The sequence below is a fragment of the Chelonoidis abingdonii genome, chromosome 2 (assembly GCF_003597395.2).
Source record: "Chelonoidis abingdonii isolate Lonesome George chromosome 2, CheloAbing_2.0, whole genome shotgun sequence".
Lineage (NCBI taxonomy): Eukaryota > Metazoa > Chordata > Testudines > Testudinidae > Chelonoidis > Chelonoidis abingdonii.
In genome coordinates, this window is record NC_133770.1 from 52,390,945 (window position 1) to 52,414,411 (window position 23,467).

At 42.7% G+C, this 23,467-nt stretch overlaps 1 protein-coding gene and 1 long non-coding RNA gene across 2 annotated transcripts in view; one reads left to right on the forward strand and one right to left on the reverse strand.

Moving 5' to 3' along the window:
* LOC116816729 (uncharacterized) overlaps positions 1 to 23,467 on the reverse strand; it is a 32,170-nt gene that overhangs the window by 6,274 nt on the left and 2,429 nt on the right. The gene's annotated exons all lie outside the window — the stretch shown is intronic.
* On the forward strand, positions 18,583 to 23,199 carry DLX6 (distal-less homeobox 6). Its single transcript, XM_032766165.2, has 3 exons — positions 18,583 to 19,023; positions 20,160 to 20,353; positions 22,079 to 23,199. Exons 1-3 carry the CDS (start codon positions 18,663 to 18,665, stop codon positions 22,328 to 22,330), a joined length of 807 nt encoding a protein of 268 aa, XP_032622056.1. The 5' UTR covers positions 18,583 to 18,662; the 3' UTR covers positions 22,331 to 23,199.

Below are 23,467 nucleotides of genomic sequence, written 5' to 3' on the forward strand. Positions count from 1 at the left end.
CGAACAGAACCTGTCATCACCAAGGACATGTCTTCTGAAATGGTGATTGAAGCACGAATGGACATATGAATCTTTAGCGCACCTAGCATATAAATATCTTGCTACGCCAGCTACAACACTGCCATGTGAATGCCTGTTCTCACTTTCAGATAACACTCTAAACAAGAAGTGGGCAGAATTATCTCTTGCAAATGTAAACAAACTTGTTTGAGAAATTGGCAGACCAAGAAGTAGGACTGAGTGGACTTGTAGGCTTTAAAGCTTCACATTGTTTTATTTTTGAATGCAGGGGTTTTTTTGTACATAAGTCTACATGTGTAAATTCAACTTTCATGGCAAAGAGATTGCACTATGGTACTTGTATGAGGTGAATTGAAAAATACTATTTTGTTTTTTATTGTGAGAATATTTTAATCAAAAATAAATATAGAGTGAACACTATACACTCTGTACTCTGTATTGTAATTGAAATAAATATATTTGAAAATGCAGAAAACATCCAAAAATATTTAAATAAATGGTATTCTATTATTGTTGAACAGAGTGATTAATCACGATTAATCATGATTATTTTTTAACCTCCCAATTAATTGCAATTATTTTTTTAATCACTTGACAGTCCTAGCCAGAATTAAGGTTGCCTGTGTAACCTTAATTTGTTTCCCTTGTGTGAATGGATTATAATTCAGACTTTAATTATATGATCACATACTATTTTTTTCCATGGGACATGAAAACATTCAACCTGAATGGTTAAAGTTTGGCACTATAAAAAACTGAAAACAGGATTTTACAATGGGAAGTGTCAGGGAACCTTAATTATACCAGCTCCACATGATTAGAAGGGAAGGAGGGGACAGAGAGAGAGAAGGAGGGAGTGGGCTGGGCATGGTGGTGTGCAATATATCAAATACCAAGGAAGAAATGTGCAAGACAAAGGGTGGATGTCTGCATAAATGTTTCTCCTTAGTTTATAACACATTTTATTGTTCATATTATAAATGCAGTATTGACAATGCTATGTTTTGTTGTGGTAGACTCTATTTGCAGGCAGTTTTCGTGGCTTTTGTCACCTCTTCTTTCAATATTTCTTAGTCAAAAATTCAGCCTGGTCTTTTGAAACTTACTCAGGTCTTCTAATCTTTGCCTTACTAGTGCTCTCAACAGATGGGTGCTGTTACGCACACCCAGTGCTCTAGGATCCTGTCTAGCCTAGCTGAAAAGATGCTTTAAAAAATGTTAACTTCTTTTAATTAATTGATGTTAGCACCAAGATTGTCCTTCGTTACAAATAAGTAAACTGATCATAATCAACTCTAGACTCTCACCCCAGCCCCTCCTCCAAAATCAAAGTGGGGTTTAAACACCGATGCTGTTACTTTGCAGGCCTCTAAGCTTGCCTGCATCATCTTATATTTTCTGAAGTCCAATAAAGTTAATACCTTTCCGATGGCTAAGGATGGGAAGCACAGACACCGGGCTATGAATCTACTGGATAATAGCAAGTGCTTGGATTGAAGTAGCTTTAATCTCTACCCGCAAATCACAATTTATTCCTTTATATTGACACGTCTGTGGTTTGCCACCTGGCAATGGAAGCCCTGAAGCCAAGGGAGATATCCTGCAAAAAGCTCATTTCCACAGCAGTGCCTGTCTGTGCGATGACCTGATTTCTGCTGTGATCACCCTTTAGAGATCAAAGCGGGATTGATGCAATTCTTTTCCCTTTGCATCGCACATCACCGAACTCTGGCTAGGGGATGGCGAATAAGGACGGAGGCAGCCTAGAGATGCCGGGGAAAATGGAACCCAGTGAGTTTTTAATTAAAGGACACCAGTAAATGCTGACAAACACTTTCCTATTGAGTAGTTTTTAAACCCGTACCCATATCGAGTCGTTTCCTTTTCTTATGCATCATGCTAATACCATCCTGGCATGGGGCTGAGCCAAACCTCACTGAACTCAATGGGAATCTTGCCACTGACCTCAATGGACTTGGGATCTGGCCCTTCATGTGTAGATAGCCCAGTAAATATCCCAGTGGGCTGAGATTAGGTAGTGGGGCTAGTGCGGTTCTGGCCAGGCGGTAGGTTCCAAGGTCCATCAGAATTAAGTGTGTGTGGGAAAAAACATTATTAACATGATCGTTTCGATAATGACTTTATTCTGACACATACACACGCTGCGCAGCTGCTGTTCAGCGATGTAAGGGCACCGGAACTCGCGGCAGGTTTTCACACTAAAGCACCTTCCCGGGACATTTCAGTGGAAATTTGACTCCCCCTCCTTCCCACCCACCCCCACCCCACTCCGGTTAAAGAGTTACAATGTTTCGCTTTTACATTCGCTCTGGGTGTCACATTCTCGGGCGCCGCGAACCCCGAATGGGCTTGTACGACTCCATCTTTTTAAAGCCAACCCTGAGAATAAAAGCCAGGCAGATTGTCTAGAAATCGCGGGACGGCGATCAAAGCCGTCTCTGTTATTAGTGCATATTGTACACCCCCAGCTGGGGACGGGAAAGCTGTCCCTCCTCCAACGCTTAGTATTTTAACTCCATTACCGGTAGGAGAGCCACCTCAGTGCAGCGGAAATGATACAGGCGAGTGTGGTGGTTCTGAGACACAGAGCTGGGTCCCCTACACTCACAAACAGAGTCAAGCAGCTAAACTCTCGCTTTAAATGGGTAGGGAATTATATACAATTGTATCAGCCGATGGTTCTTTGCACACCAATAAAGTATCTACAGAGCTCATTTATATTGAAAATTGAAGCGATTTCTCTTCCTCTGAGTGTTTCAATCACTTTCCTGACTTTAACAGCCCTGATGGGTCGCTGGCTGTGTTTACGATAAAGCTAATGTAACCATACTGCAAAAATATGTGCCTTGCGAAAAGTCAATTAATCCTAGACTCTAAGCTATTGCATACAGACCGGAAGACGGTTAATTTCAATACTTCCAGAAAGTAACTTTCCTACAAGTGTATATTCAGGGCTCGATCCTGCAAATCCTTACCAGGGAACTAGCCCGTTGACTTCCTTGTGATTCCTCTTGAGGGCAAGATCTACTCGCTTGAGCAAGAGTTGCAAGATCCGACCCCTTATCCTTATGTACCTAGTTCAACATTTGCAAAGAAAGCATGTTGCTCCTCACAGGGCAGACCGTCCCTTCCCCTGCAGCAGCAAATCAAACTATCTACGCGCACGTTCTTTCATTGGAAGGCCAAACTGTCCAGGACTTATCCTGTCAGCGTAGGGAAGCAAACACAGACCACGAGAGGAAAAGAGACTCGCAATGTGTAAACACAACTTAATGCTCCATTAAGACAGCCAGGGAAATACACACACTGCACATGTACTGCACTTTGGGGTTACAATGTTCATTCCAAAGCGGCAACTTGTTAGTTGTGCTTCACCTCCGCAATTAAAGAAAATCTGAAGAAAAAGTACGAGAGAGAGAGGGATTTATTGGCCTTCGCCAACAGCTCTTCCATGAGTGTCCAATCCAGTAGAAAGTGTGTATATATGCATATACTTTTGATTAAAATATCTCCAGAGACCATATTAAATTAGAATGCAAGCTTGAGCCAGCTAGGTGTATGTCGAGCTGGATAGATGGCGTTTTTTTAGTTTGTTTGTTTTGTTAGGATGTCCTATTTGCAAGCTCTAAAAGTCTTGGACTACAATAACAAATGCTTTGTACAGTGCAAATAATTAATTATGTAATTATGATATATGTACAATGTATTTACATTAACATATCCAACATCGCCTGTTGGGGAGATCTGTGTTGTGTATGCTCAGGGACACAGGAATATCCCCGACAGGTAATTCTGCAAGAAACATCATCTTAATCATTTAGAAAAATTAACACTCTTGAGCCCTTGGATTTGTGTATTTAGTATAATCTGATAGCAGCAGTGATTATACTTCATTATTATCTGCAGTGTGATACTTTCAGGCGAAGAGAGATTTAAAAATCAGTAATGAAGTCTTATGCTTGGCTGGACTGGACACTCGTGGAGAAGCTATTGGCGAAGGCCAATAAATCAATGTCTCTCACTCATAGTTCTTTCTTCTTCTTCTTCAGGTTTTCTTCATTGCAGACGAGAACCACATCTAACAAGGTGCCACTTTGGAATACATTATATTTGAAGCCATCATGCTAATTATAGATTAATAGGAGGCAAAACTCGGTTGAAATGACATAGTGAAAAAATCCCAGCGGATCAAATTTAGTATGTCACCATATACATTATGGTCACTTAAAATTCTGTGTTTAAGAGGACACTGCATAATCTGCAAAACCCCATGACTCACTGGCACCAGACTTTGCACAGACCAGTGCAGTTAGAATTCTTTAAAAGCTATGTTGTGGTAAAAGGGCGCTTTGGGAGTTTTTACAGCCTCACTCAAGGTATGGCCAACATTTCTAGCCTGATACAGCAGCAGCCTGTGGAAGAAACAAGAAATTGAACTTGTTTAAAAATCCTCTGCTCCGGTTTTTAAACTATTCAGATGATCTGAAAGTTGGATAAACATCAAGGAAGAACAGAATTATTTATCATTTTAATAAATCTGGTTTATAAATATTGGGCTCTACTTATTTTGACTTTTTCTAGCTTTTAAATGATAAATAAACAAACCTCCTTGGGCTAAATATTGAACACTAGTCATATGCACTAATACATAGCTGTTTGGTTATGTTTTAGATCTGTTCTGATTGCCAATGTGTTACATGAAGTGAAAATAGACGATGAAAAATAAGCAAGTGGAGAAGAAGTGTAAATACTCCGATTTAAATATTTCTGTTTTAATAGTCTTAGAATGACACGTTTCCATAATAGTCAACACTTAAAAGCATTGGTAGATAATCATACTTATTGAAAGACTGTTGAAAGATCATTTTTGCAGTTCCTTCTCTCTCTCTCTCTCTCGCTATAGACCTACACATAAAAATTGTGGGTGGGTGTGTATACACACACATATACATAAGTTTCTTTAATATATTTACATGTTCAGTAGCGTTAGCAGCACCAGAATAAATGTCCCTTGATTTACAACACTTCACAGGTATTCCAACTGCTGATGAACAACAACAAAAAAAACTATGTAAGAAATGAAGAGCTCCCCCATCCCCTCAAAAAAAGAGGGAGAAAAAGAAAGAAAAGAGGAACTCGATTTATTCTCATTTGTTTATCTCTAGATTTCCCCCCCTTTCTACACATTCATTTGAATAGCTTTCAAGCTGCAAAATGGAAATGTGGCTCCTGCCCTCTATTTCAGCAGCAGCGTCCTGGCAACAGAGCAATTTTCTATCATCAAGGATAAATGGCATCGAACAGAACATTCTGATAAAAAAGAAAAAAAGCTTTAGCCCAAGAAGCCCATGATTGCTGCCCTTCCTGTCTGTCATCCCTTTACAAAATCCTCTCCTCCAAACCTGAGCTGCATGCTGTCAGAGCTAATAATGTCTTCTAAAGAAAGGGGGAAGAAACAGCATTCATGCACAATGTTCCCATTTATTACATAGAGTGCTTATTTAAAAAATTGCAAATATCTCTGTTTGGTTCACTGCAAATTAAAACCAAGATGTAGGAAGTTACATGATGCAACAATTATTAATGTCACATCAGAGCATCAAAATCCCATATCTTACTTTCTACTGATTAATACTTTTTTTAATGTAGGAAAAGTCCCTTGTTATGAAAATAAAACCACACTAACCTTTCAGCTAAGTTCATGATGCTTAAATCCAAAATAAATGATTATTGAAATAAACTAAGTGGTATATAAAGACTTTGCATATTACCACTTACATTTATGTAAAGCTGCATGGCCCTCAGCTCATAAACACCCTTTAAGGAAAGTATAGCTACAAGGAATTTTAATGGTTGAGCTCAGGTGGCATAGGGATTTTATAGTAAACCAGTAATCTTGCGTGTCAGAAATCTAGGGCCCGATCCTGAGTCCTTAAGCAAAACTCCCCATAATGGGGTCCTTGGTTAGTGGTGCTAAATTATAAACAGCTCGGAACTGAAACTTCGTAGGCTGAGGTTATAACAAATGGAGCTGCAGTAAGAGTCTAGGTGAGCGAATCTTTCCCAGTTAAGTAGTTGTTATGTGCGCCTACGTGACTGTGATGCACAACAATACCCATTTGCAGAACAGGCTTTCAAAATGTTCACGGTATTAGGTTAAAGGAGCATCTTCGTTTGACAATGGCCATGGAGTTTAAGGCAAAAGCCCAAGCCACAGACAACTCCCTTATGCCTAAATATTGCAGTAAACGGGGGAATTTCATGCCCTACAACTAGCGGTGGCCCTCAGGACTGGGCGCCTGCTTCTTTAACCGGGGAACGTCTAAAGCTAGTTTGCAGAATGGAGAGAAATCGCGATGTTCACGCCTTATAGGTTGGAGAAGAGTGTGTGGGTATTTAGACAGCTCCTTAAACACGTGTTTTAATTCGTGAATGGCAATAACTGAAATGAGGCGGCCAACAAGAGAGCGATGGTCTCATACGATGTTTTACCTTCTTCTCGCTTCTCTCTTTAGATAACAAGATGTTATTTGTCAGCTAAGATACTGCAGATCATTAGTCCAACCGGTGGATTACTGAAGGGTGGGGGGAATATCCTAGATTATATGTAAAATCGGTTACTGAGCATGCTCGGTCACTTTTTTTCATCGAAAACGGAACAAGGCTGTTTCTTGCTGGGCCTCAGCGCGCATGCCCAGTAGTTAAATTCACACGATAAACTGCTGTGACTCTGAGAGTTCAGGGGTAGCAGAGCTGTAATAATGCCTAGATGAGGCCTATCAATAATCCCCGATGGCGGCCTCACTCTCCCAGGGGCCACTGACACCAGGCAATGGCAGGCGGTGGTTTTGAAGGGGCAACTGATCAGCCAGCTAAAAAAGTCCACTCATGAAAATGTGGCTTTGGAGCCTGTCTTTGAGGGGATCTGTTACTAAACCATGTGTAGGGAAGGAGGGGGAGGAGAGATCTGAAATGCAGGAATGTGAAGGCAATTCGAATAGCATATGGAAGGGAAGCAGATATTTCGCAAGTCCCCTCCAAGCGCACTTCAGACGGGTCCCTTTTTAGAGCTGGCTGCTGCAGGGCCCGGGGCTCGCTCTCCCTCCTCGCTTGCAAGCCCAGCTCCACCCGTGAGTTCTAGTGTCTCTTCTTCACGTTTCCTCCATCCATTGCGGCTGTCATAAAGCGGAAGGACAGTCCAGGGCCAGCCAACGGGAGCGGGGACCTCTGGGCCTACACGCTCCCAGGAGAGGTAGGACACTGCGAGCTATCACCTGTCTAGTCTAACTGATCCGGTTTGACTGGAGGCACTGGAGCTGTGCTCGGCCTGGGGGCAGGGTGGTCCCTTGCATTGACTAGATTTCAGGACGGGTGGCCAGGTCGGCTGTGCAGGTTCTGCCTTCTTCAGGTTTCTGTCAGCCCCAAAGGACGTAAATAACAGCAAGTTTTCTGTCGGTGAATTAAATGAGAGTCTCACTGCATCAGGCAGCAAGGTCCCTCCCTGTATCCGTTTAGACGTGACGTTTTCGCAGATCTCCTCTCTGCTCTTGGGCTCTTATCTCCGTAGCTTTAAGGGGCAGAGATCAGTTGATCTGCCCGAACATGCTTTTGCGTTTGGCAAACTTGGTTCGGCAATTGCAGAAGTTTCCTCGCCAGTCCACTCCGGGCCCGATGCTGCGCACTCTTAGTCGGCCCCATGAAGCTCGTCAGCGGCTTCACTGGGCACGTAAGAAGTGCAGAATCGGGTTTCCTATTATGGGGCGGATTTTCCTCCACTTCCACGCACACACCAATGTAACTCCAGTGATTGCAGCGGGTGACTCCAGGTAAGGGGAGAATCAGGCCCAGTGGTCAGTGCCTTGAAAACTTGTGAAGAGCTGTTTGCGGGCTAGTCTAACAGGACCTTCCTGAAATCAGAGATGAGGAGGGACAAGGCCCTTAGGACACACCAGCAAGAGCTGAAGTGACACGTCTCTGCAGCGTTTGCTGACAGCAACGTTAATGAGAGCTGTGGTTTTCGGGGGAGGGGGACGGTTACTATGTCCTCTAAAACTGCGCTTAGGTCATTTAAAACGCTTTAACCGACTATTGCTTAGTGCCACATAAAAGTTAATGGTTTGTTTTTTTAAAGTAATGAAAAAGATTTTTTAAAATCATTTCTTAGATCTTGGGAAACACTAAACAAATTGCTCCTAGCAGCCCAGCTTCCTCTACTGCCTGTTAATGACTGGAGGATTAATGATGCTTTTTTAACAACATTTGTCTTCTTGAGCAGTCGACGCAGCCAATTAATATTTTTAATTGCCGCTACACGGAGACTAAGCAGAGCCTTTCTGATTTGATTTGACCGCTGAATTTTATCTCTTGTGAAATGAAATAGTCATAACTGTGAGGTAGGACTGCTGCTGTTTTCTTTTCACGCCTTTATAACGTCTTGATGCCACTTTAAAGAAAAAGAACTAGCTAAAATGTCTTAATTACACGTTAGTGGGGCATAGTCATTTTTAAGGATATCAAACCGTACTAGGAGCGCCAGTTACAAAAGCACACACAGAAAGGAGAACGATCTAGCAGCCTGTGAAACAAAATTTGCTGTAGACGGAGTTATTACCTACGGCTCGATCCTATCCCCACCCATTCCGTGGAGTTTTTTCTATTCACTTGAACGGAAGAAAGATGGGAGTGGGGGCTTTATAATTAAATATCCCTGCCTGTGTAAATATTATATAAGATAACCAACAAGCAGACCTTGCAGTAACGTTCCCGTTTCCATTTGGAATTTGCGAGATGATCTTGTGGTTTTACTTTAAAAAATGCTAGTGAAGAATACTCCTTTCCAAGCAGACCCGCCTTCGTGTTCTGCTGAGGGTTCTTTATTAAATGCATACGTTTGGGGATGTGGGTATTTCTCCCCTTTCTTTTGGGGCTAAATCAGTATTATGACATGGGATTAGTCAAAATACTGAGAGGAGCGGAGGAAAAAAACTCCAATAGGAAATTTATCAGCGGTGCAAAACTCTTCTGGGAATAAAAGCTCATAGATCCCATGACGGTACTGGTGGTGCTGGCTCTTTTCATACACACACTGATCAGCCGTGTGTAATACAACCATTTCCAAAGTCTGACGTTTAAATAAGCAGACAGGCTATTTGCATTTTTGTATCTGCTTTTCTAAGCACTTGGTCTCTAGCCCCTTGTGCACAAGCACAGGAGGAATATTGGGCTAGTGGCAGGTACTAGATGATGAAAAAAACCCAAGTGCATTCCTGCCCTTTTTTCGTGTGAACTGCAGGACTTTTCAGAAATGGCCCAAGAGCAACCCGCTTCTATATTCTAGAGCCGATAATGTATGTGTTCCAAAACAATATTAAGAAGACTTCAGCACATCAGAGTAAAGTAATGTCCCAGGGATGTAAAGTGACCTCCATCCTATAGCAACCGTTATCTTATTTGTGTTCCTCTAAATTATTTTGATCGGAAATTCAGAATCATGAACCAGAGAGCAATGGTATTTAGGCAAAATAAATGAACCCCACTTATTAGCGCTTCCGGCACTATTTCCCCGCCCCCGCCCCCCGATATCCTTTGTGGTGTTTCTTGTGTTTCCAGGCCTCGTATGTCAGGAAGGCGACACACTACACTAAAACAATGTGAATTCTGTCCTGAATCCTGATTGTGAATGAGGGTATGTGGTGATATGACTTCGCTTTTAACTGTACTTCTCGGAGTATGGCTTTAATTAAATGTCTTCCGGCTCGGAGAGATTACATGTTATGCAAAATGTATCCTAGTATGAAATTTACTTCCACGATACGAAATTAGGTTACTTATGTTTTCGTTAAAAAACAACAACAACAAACGTTTCTACTTCTTCTGGGCTTTTTTGTTTTATTTTACAGAGAGTGGAAATATTCCCGTGGTGAGGAAAAGAAACGGAACGGATCTTTAAGGAAGGAGAGGGGGATCCAACATTTATAAAGGCGCTCGTAACAAAACCTGCCAGGGGCAGAGTGGAGGAGGGCTGGTTTCTCAGATGCAGACACTCCACAAAGCAGGCAAATTAATCCAGATCTGATATGTTTCGGATCCATCTGTCAGAATCCTTGGCTACCTCCCTCCTTTAGTGCTACAGATACCTGGCCTATCCCTAACCCCTTCCCTCCGTCCTTCCTTATTGCATTTGTTCAGTGCACAATGCTCTTTGTCGTGGGGTGATGGTTCAGGGGACCATCCGGGTTGGGAAAGGTGACGATCTTCACTCACAGGAAATTAAATCTCAGTGTTGTATGTGAGAGCGATTAATCAGGCAGGCGAATTCAATACTCCAGTGAAAGTGAATTAGTGACATTGTCAAGAGCTTTTTTTGCTCTAGATGATCGGACCATGAAGAATTTGGGGGAGACGGTTGCTAAAGAGGCTGTTACCTTTTTTAAAGTCCCAGCCACTGGTTTCTGCTTAGATTTTTCTCCAGAGAGTTTGTAGATAATGAATCCCTCTGGGATACCTGATCCAGTTTTATTTTAAGCGTTGTTTTTTACTCTCTACCGAGATCCTGAAAAAGAAGCAACAATATTGAAAGGAAAAATAGTAAGAGCTCATTGCAATCTATTCCAGATAATGAGGACGGCCTGAAGACAAAGTAAAACCACGTTTACCTCCGTTAATATTAAATAAACCTCAATAACTGGATTGACATTTTTCTGTGTTTACTACATTTCCATTCAGTAGTGGATAAATGCATCCCTAAAGGTAGAGTAAATAATTGCACTGATCCCAACAAGGGAAATGTGTAGGCATTTGAAGCGCACTAAAAATAAACTGGGGCGAAACAGAATGAAAAGAGGACCTCGCGATAATTTACTGCAATTAACGCGTCTGCTTTCACTTGCCAAGGAGCTGGCGATTTTTCAAACGGTGCTGAAATGACACACTAATCGTGAATTTTACTAGAAGCCCTATGTTTTTAAGAGGCACGTTCAGCTGAGCGTCTAAAACGTTGACGAAATAGCTGCAACTCGATCAGAGGAAGGTATAAGAATTCTTGAAACCCTGAGCGCTGAGTTTGGTTTGGGGGTAGACTGGCTGGTACCGCAGAAGAAATTGTAGCCTGTGGCTGACTTAAAAGGGCCTAGAGTTTATATTAGGTTCTGAGCTTTTCCATGTCGGGCACTTCGGAGTTTGAAAGTTTGAAGTGTGTTTTTTCAGAGGATTTTTTTTCTCTGTATAATAAAACATTTATTTCAGCACCACCAGAGCACTAGGGGGGGCGTGCCAAGTAAAAAAGCCTTGGAGACATCTTGACAGAGATCTTGAAATATTACCCTTAATTTTTGGAAGGTTTTCACAAAAAAAAAAAAAAAAAAAAAAGGAGGGGAGAGGAGCGGGGCGGGGGGAGAACCACAAGTTTCTCTTGTCTGTCACCCAAGTGCTAATAGAGAGAGGGCACCGATCATTTACACTCGGGGGAGCATTCAATCTGAAATTGTTTCGAGATAGACTGGAGAATTTTCCCTCATGAATCTGGGGACAGAAGTGTGTGTGTGTGAGAGAGACAGAGAGAGAGAGAGAGAACTGAACCCGATGACTGGTGTTGGTATGTTTTGCTCAATACTCGTATCATTGCTGTTACATGGCAGGTATACATTAATAAGAAGTTACCCCTTACTGCCAAAGCCACCATGTTTAGCTCCCTACTCAAAGCATTCTATGGGTCCCCTACCGATCAGGTTCCCCAGCCAAGTCGACTTCTGGAGCTGGTACCTTGGGAGAAGAAAGAATGTGCTAGGCAATAACATTATCTCTCATCCCCTGGCAAATGCGGAGAGCCTCGCAGAAATAGTCCTTAAACCTAATTCAATTGTAAAGCGGATTTTGACTATTAGAAAAAAAACCGCTGCAGAGCAACACATTGAATTAATCTGACTGTAAGGTTTTAATTACAGCGCAGGCTTCGCTACAAATCTGTACAAGAGACAGTGGCTGGCTCTCTGCGGATCTTTCCCTTCTGAATTCTATTATTTTGACCCACGTTACAATACAGAAAGCTGCGTGTGTGATCCATCTGCAGGCTCGGAGGGTTCCCCCCACCCCTTGCCACTTCCTTCACACTAGCGGTATGGAAAGCCATCGACGCCTGCCTGTCTGTTATGATGCTAGTGGGTTGAAATCCAGAAAAACCTCCACGCCGCTCTTACTCTTGGACTGGCAGCGTTTAACTCCCCAGCTTCTCCTTAAAATAGCTTGCTTTCATATTGAGGAGGTGACCTCTTTTTGTGGGATCCTTTGCTTCCCACTCAGTTGCTATTAAGGCGATGGCAAGATGACATCCTGGCAGAAGAGACCAGTAATGTGTTTTGGGGTAAACAGGCGTATGAGCCTGAAAAGAGAAATGTGATCAGCAGATGTAGGGAGAGAGATTTTGTTTAGCCTTTCTCTGCTCTCTGGGAGCAGTAAATAATGAAGGCAGAGTCGAACTGCCAAGGAAGGACGGTTTTAATCAGACATAGGTTTGCTTATTTGTTGTGGAATCGTCATTCCCGGGCAGTTAACGCTTGTGAACAATGTCAAAAGTAAAGTATGTAGGGAAACACGCCTCCCATGTGAACCAGTCGCCTTCAGACCGGGCTGTACATTTAGAAGCATTTCAGAATGCACATGCATAGTCCGTGTATTCAGTTAGTGGGGAATTTACTGTCAATAAAGGCAATACACAATTAACCGTAGATAGATAGATAGATAGATGCTGTGTACATATAGCAGGGTGTATTTTAATATATCTTTCCCAGGTTATCACCAGAAGCAGTACTTTCTTCTCTCACACACACATACATGCTTTTTCCCCGGCTTAAAATGAATAACCTCCCTTTCTAAACTCTTTTCTCTATATCACCAACAGCTCCATAAATAAATCATACAATAACGCCGCCCTTTCTCCCCTAAAAAACTAAGTAACTAGAAAATACACATGATAATAACACTATAAAATTAGCTCCTATCTGAGTTTTCTAGCAATTCTTGGGTAAATAATTCCCTAGCTCAAATGTGTCCATGTTTATATGTGTTGGTATGGGTTTACCAGCTCTCGTGTTGGCCTATGGGGGTGTGCTCCGATGTCCAAAATGCGTAGAAAACTGCTTTGAGCCCTTTTTACAATAATACTGTCTAAAATGATCATTCAGTTAGCGCATGCATTTACATCCTTAGACGTTTAAACTAATTAAAGACTCGATTTCAAAACCACAAACAAACAAGCAAACAAAAAACTTCTGGATTTTAGGACCCTGATATAGTAGGGAATATATCTTAAAAGTCCATCCCTATATTGTCAGAATAAGACTTATTTCAAAGAAAAAGAATAAGAAATACAAATGTGGTGTTTTGTTTTTCTTTGGTGTTGTTGAATGAATGAATGAAACAGAAACTGCTGGGAGGCATTTAGGAAGACTCTGACTGATTATATAACTCCATATTATACCCTAAAAATAGATTCCTGTTTCCTGTTGTTGTCAATTCCTTCAAACGGTTGTGTCCCTTGTTTTACACGTAGCTTTTGTGGCCAGAGAAACATGACTTTATAGGCGTAAAAATAAAATAAAATACGAGAGAGTATTTTGTATTTTGTTTTTAGTATTGTTAGTATTGCATGCTTTACGTTCTCTTTTTAAAAAACTATCAGTAGAAATATACTTGGTGTATTCATACATGTCTATGCAGATGAAGATAGTGTGTGTGTTTGTATATGTGTAAGAATGAATGTACATCATCCATTTCTCTCCAGTTAATTATTTTGTATTTCTTAAGGCCTAAATTCCATCGTGGAGTTTTCTAGATAGCTTTAAGTTCTTTTTCCATCTGGCTGCCAGTACCGCTGTGAAAACAACAACAATCCATCTCTCTTTAAAATGCCAACTTGCCAGGCTTAATGTTTCAAATACAGTGGCATCACACAGGCCCAATGCATTCTATTTCTATAATATGAAAGTCATTGTGTTTCGGTAAAGCTGCAATGAAATCAACATTGGCCTATAATTGACTAAAGGCCAGTTAAACGTTTGAAATGGTTGTAGTTTCGGGTTTGTGGCCGTGAATAAACATTTTCTGGCACTGGTCCTTTCTACCTTGCTTCGGGAGCTCAAATTTGGCAGTCAAAAGAAATGTCCAAAACCCAAACAATTAGAAGAAAGATCATTAATGATTAACTGCTGCTTTTCATTTTTGGGAAATATTTGTTAACAGATATTTAAAAGTGGCTCTTTAGTTTTTGTCTAAATCCCAGAGAACCCAGTTAGTGTCTACTGAAGAAAAGAAAAAAAAAAGTCGAAATCTCGAACAATTCCACCAGGGACTGAAATGTACGAGGAGCTTTTCTAGCGAGACTAGACCCTCTCACAACCCATCAAAATTAACTTTGCAAACCTCAGTCCCGAGAGTGTCTGGAAAGGAGAGCAACATTGTCTTTGCTTCAGCTTTGGGAGCAAGGGATTTATTTCTCTGTGCGGATTCACGATTTGCTTATTGATTTTTGATATCTTTTCATACACTTGAAGTCCATACTAGAAAGAAGTGAAGACTTTTCCCATACCATCTGATTCTTTAGTGACCAAGTAAATTAATATCGAGTTATTTCTGTGAATTCAAAGGCTATTTATACAGGTCTAATTTCTTTAGAACCGACCTGGTAACTGAGTCCAACTTGGCAACCATCCCCTTCCCTGCTTTACCAGAGCGTCATACAACACACAGGGCACACAGACCTAGATAGACAGATAGATAGATAGATAGATTCTGCGTTCAAGATTCTTGTTTGAGACAGAAATTAACGTGGGAGCCCTATTCAGAAATTCTTTCTTTCTTTCTTTCTTTCCCACCCCCCAAAAAGCGTAGGCCTCAAATCCTGCCTTTCCCTATGAGAAGAAATATCTACACCTGCCTCCCCCCCACCCCCCAAAGAAAGGCTTCGGCCTCCATTATTCTCCAAATTGTCTCTCCCCACCCCCGAATAATAGAGGTCCCTTCCCGGGCAGGCATCGCCCTCCCTTCTCTGCGGGGGAGAAGACACCCTGAAGCAGTGGGGGCCGCAGGGACAATGGGGCGAGAGAGGCGCAGCCTAGCTCCTGCCGGCGATGAAACCAGAGTTCAGCAAAGACAGAAAGAAAAAAAAACAACCTTTTGTGCGGTATTACAACAACCCCCCTCAGCATTTTCCACTCCCTAAAGGTGTGGTCCCCCCGAACTCTAGGACAAAAAAAAAACAACAATCAATATTTACAACCACCATCGCTCCTTTTAGTCAAGAGTTATTAATATCAGCCAATCAACCCTGAAAAGCGCCCGCTCCATACTGACACATTTGCCTAATTAAATTGGGGGAAATCACCAGTATACGGCTTGATGTATTCAACCTTCCTATAGAAAATGCCAGTCCTTACCCTGTAAATTGCTCAAAGGACATCTACAGCTATATCTAGATATACACCTTGAGAATGTGTGTGTGCGTATACACACACACACCTTGAGCAATAATAAATCACTAATAAATAAAAGTGGATATACTTTATACTTGGACTATCATTTATACTCCTGGATTCTTTTATTATTCTAAAATGAAAATCTACACACACACACACACAGACACACACACATTCCCTTATGTGTTCTACATACAGGTGCACACCCGTCACTTAACCCAAGCTTTAAGATGAAACACAGCTACACCCCTATGTTGCCTATCGAAGAAGCAGTTACTTTATGCTATTCCTGTCTCTTGTTTGTTTGTTTGTTTTGCTTGTTTGTTTCAGGACCAGGATGCCTAGTTCTTTCTTAAGCGTGGCATGTAGATTTTACTAAAAAAAACAACATTATGTAAAGCGTTCCACCTTTCGCAGGCTCTACTCCAGAGCTGTACAGTATGTAGCCAGAGTCCTTTCAAACCAGGTTCTGAAGGCATTCCTTAGCCCCTTGTCTGACATCTTTTGTTATGCAGGCTTTTGCTGTTGCCGAAAAGCGTGGAGAAAATGGTAGTATGCGCACCTGCAGAAAAACGCCTTCCTGGTGTTAACAACAAGCTGGAGGGTATAAAGCAATAAAACTGCCAAATGTACCTGTTCCTACTGAGTACATTACCTACACCCTATGAATCAAGAGTCCCAATAGGAACAGGAGGCTGGAGAACGAATGTTATAGTCCGCTCTTTCCCTTGTCTTCCTCCCTCTCTGTTCTACTATGAGCATTTTTATTCATTGTAGATTTGTAAACGCGTGGATCGGGTTACCCTTTCGCATGTTAACGTGGAACTCCTGTTAAAAGAGGAGAGCAAAAGCGAGACACTTACAACTGCATTCAGAGTTACTGAACCGACTCCAGAGGCTCAAGAAGTTGAACACCGATGGGGGGAGGGAGGATAAAACATCCCGGCCACCCTAAAAAAAAGACACCCCCCAATTCCCCCAAATTGCACTATAAACGCCGAGAGATTAGGGGATACGCACCGGGAAACAAAAAGCTCAAACCCATCGACTGCATGTACGGTGCAATATGCAAATAGTGAGATCACGTTCTACCACTTCCACCCCTTTCCTAGGGCTAATAACCGTGCTGAGAAGCAAAGCAACGGTGTGTTTGTTTGTTTGTTTTAAATCCCTCTTGATGTTTCCAAAAGCGATGCATTTTTAAATATTCTGCAAAGGTTCGAAACAAGTCCCCTGGAAATGTCGCTCTCAGAAATAGTGTCAGGATATGTACTTCGTTTTGGATACGTTTCTGGGCTTAGTCTTGAAAGCTGTTTTGCAAATTGCAGCTGCTGGTGGTTTTCAAAGCCCGAAGATTGATCCCATTTCTCAATCTACAGAACTTTCAGCTTTCTCTAAGTTTAACCAATTGCACGTCTCCTTTCTTTTTCTACCTGGGTCCTCTTCGGTAGGGTCTGGCTCTGGAGTTCATGCTTTCTCTAGCTGGACGCGAGGAGATTTAAACAAGGGAAGCAAAAAAAGGATAGATCCGCAACAGTGCTGGTTCAAACTAAATGTCTTTCCCCAGTCCATCTTTGAAAGAGAAGTGGTAATACCACCTGGATGTTCAGATATAAATCCCCTAGCAAATAATAAATGGATTAATAATAACAAGGTATGAAGTTCTTTTTATAGAAAAAAAGGAGAGAATTGAAACTAAATGCGGCAGTTAGACAACCATTTTGATAAGAGGATAATTGAGGCGACACTGGTGTATAATTAGAGGATAATTTATGCTATATCCACTTTTATTCCACCTCCCAAAATAAACCCAGTCCATAATCATTACAGGCAAATTGTTCTGAATTTTATAGCAGCAATTTGAACAAAGTACTGCAGTTAATCATGGGAGATTTTTGTGTATTCCTGATTAGACGTCTAATTGCCTCCTTCCAGAAAGTAAAAATAACTGTAAAACGACTCTATTTTTATCATTAACAATGTTGACAATAAAATAAAATCAACTGGAATTGTAATCTAAAGACAAATTTAGGAGGAAGGCACTTTTTCTTGGGTAGTTTATATTGTAATCAAGATTTGCCAAACCACTAACCGCATATATCATTTGCATATATTTGAAAGCATTACAGTAGCTTCTGTTTTCAATACGAAAAAATGCATTACTGTCAGATCTCCAATGATTCGTTGCTGCAGTGAGCAGGCTGCTGCTCTTCCTAAAATATAGAGAATATTGTCTTGGTCAACAAGGAGCCAGTCCCAGAAGGAACGGGGGGCTGGAGCATGGACTTGGGTTCTGTTTTTCCACTTTTAAATTTCCCTTTTCACTTGAGTTGACTGCATGTTTTGAAGTACAGGAGAGGGAAACCTAAGGTGCATTCAAACTCTGGGCTGTACAGATGGACTGAAATACCTTTAGTAGGTTAGTAGCTGTGTTAGACTTGGCTGTCTGCTACATTGGCCCGACAATGCACACGACACGAGCAAAAAATGCCCCCCGTGACAGCATGGACTCCTTTTGTCTAATCTGCGGCTCGGAGGAAGCGAGCGGCTCGGAAGCCTGCGTTTGCAGCGCCTGGGGGCTGCCGTCTGGCGGGGAGCAGCAGAGCTCAGCGGCGGGGGAAGGCGCGCGCACGCCGCCTCGCCGCGCTCTAGCCGGGATTCGGAGTTGCTGAAGGTGGGCTAAACTCAAGCTCGCACAGACGCCAGTCGCAGCCTCCGCGGTGGTGACGTCAGGGGTTGACTGACCAATGGGGAGGCACTGCCCTTTGGAGACAAACCATTCGAGTTGTGGCGTGTCTGCCTCAAGTCTAAAAGCAGAAGCTCAACTTTACCAGCATCCACCTTCAGAAATCTCCGCTTTAAACTCCGCCAGCCAAAAAAAACAAAAAAACAAAAAAACCCCAACCACCAAGGGGGGGGGGATGGAGGGGAAGAGGAGAGAAAAAAAATCCCAGGACTAGCCCCCCCCACACCCCTCCCCTCACCCCTCCCTCCGCGAACAAGGCCCCTCTCACTACTGCTCTCCCCCCCTCCAAAAAAAAAAGCCACCTCACTAATTCCCAGTGCAGGATAATAGGCTCTAAGGTGGCTGGGGAGAGAGCGAGCGCGCGGGGGGCGAGCCGGAGAGATCCGCTCTCTCACTCCCAAACTTTGATGATGACCATGACTACGATGGCTGACGGGCTGGAAGCGCAGGACTCCTCCAAATCCGCCTTCATGGAGTTCGGGCAGCAGCAGCCGCCGCAGCAGCCGCCGCCGCCGCAGTCCCACTCCCAGCAGAGCTCGCCGGCCATGGCAGGCGCCCACTACCCGCTGCACTGCCTGCACTCGGCGGCCGGCTCGCACCCGCACCACCAGCACCACCACCACAGCTCGCCCTACCCCGCCAGCGGCAACTCCTACAACCACCGCTCGCTGGCCGCCTACCCCTACATGAACCACTCGCAGCACAGCCCTTACCTCCAGTCCTACCACAACAGCAGCGCGGCCAGCCAGACGCGGGCGGACGATGCAGGTGAGCGAGGCCGCGTTCTTGTCGCGTTCGGCTCCTTCCCCCCGCTGGGCTCCGCCGCCCCCGGGGATCAGCTCCAGTGCTGGCCCCAGAGCAGCCGGGAGTCGCGTATTTGCGCAGCTCGGTGCTTTCTCTTCGCTTCGCACGGGATGTGTGCATGGCATGCAAATACTGGAGCTGCCTTATGCATTGCGTACGGTCCCTATAGCTATGCGTGTCTATGCCGACTTCCAGGTCTGGGTGGCTTTCAGGAGGTGCATCTATTTGTGGGGCTATAAAGCCCGGGGCGTCTGTTTTCCAGGGCGACACCAACAGCCCTTCCTGGCTTTGCTGCGATCTCTCCATCCCGAGAGCGCTATTTGGCAGCGGGTTTGGACTGTTTAGGTGTGAGTGTGTTTGTTTGTTTGTTTGTGTTGTCCATTAATATGCTCCGAGCGCTGGCCTACTGCTCAGCTAAATTTAACGTGAAACTGGCCGTTTGCATTTCACCAAGCGCCCTGCTTCTGCAGCCGCCTCTTAATGGCTGGGGAGAAATGCTATACAGAGGTTGCAGTGATCCCATCCTCAGCTAAGGAAAAAAAGACAATGTTTGTTGCTCCTTTGTGACACTAGGCAAGGGGATCGGCATTAGGCAAATGTCTGTTAGCACCCGAGGAGTGAAAGTTTCAAGATGAGTTTGTTGTGGTTGTTTTTCCCCTCCCGCAGTTAGCAGATTATTTTTATGTACTGATCTGAGCACAAAAAGCATGGTTAAAGCTGCTACTGGTGATTCACCGACCACCAAACTGGCGACATGAAGTCAATTAGCCGTGTAAACACTTTGATGGCCAGGCAGCTAGCAATCCATTCATTAAACAAATGCTGTGTTTTTGCAAGTAAAACAAGCCACCCAGTACACAGGCACGGCTTCCTTATGTCCGTTGATTCACACTGTTCGAATAAGAGGTATTCCGGTGTGATGCCTTTAAGCACTCAGAGCGGGTGCATTCTATGGCAGTGGGACTGACACGGCAATGGGATTGTTGCATGCGGGTTATTCCGGGGGGGAAAGAGCAACAAAATGCCCCAGTTAAACAGTCAAGGAAGGTTCTCTGCATTCTCTGCCGTGGTGACATTTCAAACATGTTGCTTGCTTGCAGATCAGCAAAAAACAACAGTGATTGAAAACGGTGAAATCAGATTCAATGGAAAAGGAAAGAAGATACGGAAGCCTCGAACCATTTATTCGAGTTTACAACTTCAGGCTTTAAATCATCGCTTTCAGCAGACTCAGTACCTGGCACTTCCAGAGAGAGCTGAACTGGCAGCTTCCTTAGGACTTACTCAGACACAGGTAAATTATGGGAACCCCAAATCACTGCAGTCCTGGTCATACAATACAAGGCCAACCAAAGAGAGATCTTCACTAGAAGTACACGATAATAGAAAAGGTAACACACATGCTACTACTATGCCAAATGTGATGTGAGTTATCTTATTACACAGTACAGAGTAAATGGCTCACTACTAAAATAACTGACTGAATCTGCGTTTTCCCCTGCCGACTAGTTATCAAATTTTACCCTTTGATGGCACAACTAGAAAAAACAAATGGATCCAAATTATTACTGCACGAACATGAAATTGTTCGGTTGTGACAAGAGCACAGAACAAAGGCAAGAAAACCTTGGGCCTGAGGCAGAGGTGAAAATAAAAAGCCAGACCGTGGCAACCTATAGAGACAGAGAAAGCAAGAGAGCATTAGAAAATACATGTAAAATCAATAGTTAATTCATCCTGGATGACTAACTCAAATGCAGTGATTACCCTTGGGCAAAATGTACAAAAGGTGATAATGGATCTGAAGATCAAAGACAACCGTGTACAAAATTATAGCAGGTTAAGCCATAGTTAAGTGTGGTTGGTGGAGCTGTCCTAGCCTGGCTAATTTAAGCTTGAAAGACACTAGGCATTACAGACTTCACAAACAGGGGTTAGTAGCAAATGAATAAATACTATCCATTCATTTAAAACATAGTTATGTGCATTTATGATTTTAATAAATAATTTCAATATTTTATAATTTCAATTGGCAACAGTAGCTTACCTCGGCAATTTTTAAATATTGAGCGGATATAAATTTTGGAAAGATGTTTGCTTATTGTACAAATGGCATTTCTTCTGACATACCCAAGATGTGGGCCTGATCCTGAAAATCTACAGACAAACGAGTAGTCCCATTGAGATAATATCCTTTTATAAAGACTATCTGCAAGGGTTGCAGGATCAAGGGTTTGAATCTTTAAATTACATTCATATACCATTTGAACGTGGAGGGCCCGATCATGCAGACCTCATGCAGGGAAAACTCAATTTAGGAGAGTTTTACTTGACTAGAGAGGGCAGGATGTGACCCAAGGTGATTTATATCAGTTACTCTTTCTGAAAAAGCAATTTCCATTCAAAATTGGTTTTAAAATGACGATAAAACACTTGTTCTAGTCAGCCCCTTCCCCAAAGATATAAACAAGGACAGCTTGATGGTACAAATTGTCTGATTCAGGTTTTACTTTTAAGAGCCCTTTGACTATTACTGTGTCTCCTAACACAGGGTGATATGCTTCTAACCACAGTTTCTCCAAATAATCAAACGACCTCCAAAATACAGAATGAGGAATTTGCCACGTGTGTGTACATGTGTGTACATATGTATATTTATGTGTTCATATATATATATATATGCGTGTAAGTACTTAAATGTACACACACAGGTAGGTGAGAGAGTGAGAAATTAAAACAGAATAAATTGTGCACTACTGGTGGCCTGGGCAAGAAAATAACACTCTATTTTAAAACCTACATCTCGATTCCCAGTGTCACTATTTCTGTTATTAACAATAGGTTAGTTCAAATGCTAGCGTGTTTAACCCTCTAAAAATGCCAGCTTGACCCCACATCTCCATCCCTACCACTTGGAAACTCAGGACCCTCTATATATATAAAATAACCCCGGTCGAGTGCTTCCTGCTGTCAGCTAGGTGCTCCTCAGCGGCCTAATCTCTTCGCCTTTTGCTTACAGGTGAAGATCTGGTTTCAGAACAAACGCTCCAAGTTTAAGAAGCTGCTAAAGCAGGGCAGCAATCCTCATGAGAGCGACGCTCTGCCAGGTTCCGCTGCCCTGTCCCCGCGGTCTCCAGCTCTCCCTCCAGTCTGGGACGTTTCAGCTTCTGCCAAGGGAGTCAGTATGCCTCCCAACAGCTACATGCCTGGTTATTCTCACTGGTATTCTTCTCCACATCAAGACACAATGCAGAGACCACAGATGATGTGAATTGTCCAAGAGAAATAATCTATCAAGAAGCCCTAGTCTCGATATGGCAAGCAGTCCGCTGTCTTGCCAACGGTGCCAATTTAACAGGCTCTGTGTGAACTTGTATGTGTGGCAAGGAGACAAGGTTGGTTTTTTTTTTTATTTCGTTTTGTTTTTTTCTTTTAGTAACCTCAGTGATTGATCTTGAACAGAAAGAGACTCCCCCCCCCCCCTTCCTGGCGCACATAAGACACTTCTCTTTAGGATGTTTTAATTTGGACTCGGAGGAACCAGCCTCGTGGCTTTGGAGTATACTGTCAAAGCAAACTTTTTACAGACTTTTTCCCACCAGAAGAACCTGAGTATAGCCGGCAACGTTTTTACTTGTTTAATGAGCTAACGATATTACATGATTAAAGGGAGGCTATTCAAGCTCCTGCATTTGTATTCACCAAAGCCAGACTGGAGGGGAGGGGGCGCAAAAGTGGTTGAAAAGGAAAATATACTGTACGATTAAAACATTACCACGAAGCAAAAACTGCATGCTTTATCAAAATGGAATGGACAGCAACCAAGAAGAAACCACTGTCTCTCCGTCAGATCTCTGCCCCCAACTCCCTCCTCCCAAAGTCCCCTGAAATCTAACAGGAAAAGGGCAAAGGAGGAACCCACCAAAACAACCATCCTATGGCTTTGAAAGGTTCAGTACTTGATTGGGGGTATTCTCACCAATTCACTAAGCTATAGAGACGTTTATATTGAGCAACCTTTCTGTATATATTGCTGAATTTTAGTTGTAAATATACTTTGTATGTTTTTGTCTTCTTTCATATATAGAGTAAAAGCCACAAAACGCCCCTGTGTCCTGTATTTCTCTATATATTATAAAGCACACCTGCTTTAGATAGCTAGCTGGATATTAACACATTTTGTGACACAGAGAGCAATATATCTAACAACAAACCCTTGAAAAGATTTTTCTTAAAAAGAATAAACCAGAGACAATGTATATGTAACTATTGCAAAGAGAATCGTGGATGTTTCTAATCGCCCGGTCATTTCTTAGCCTATGTTACTTCGGTAATTCCAATATTTGAAAAAAAACATTATAGTGTCATTTAATCTGAGGTTTATCTCGAAGTAAAATTCAGTGCTTTG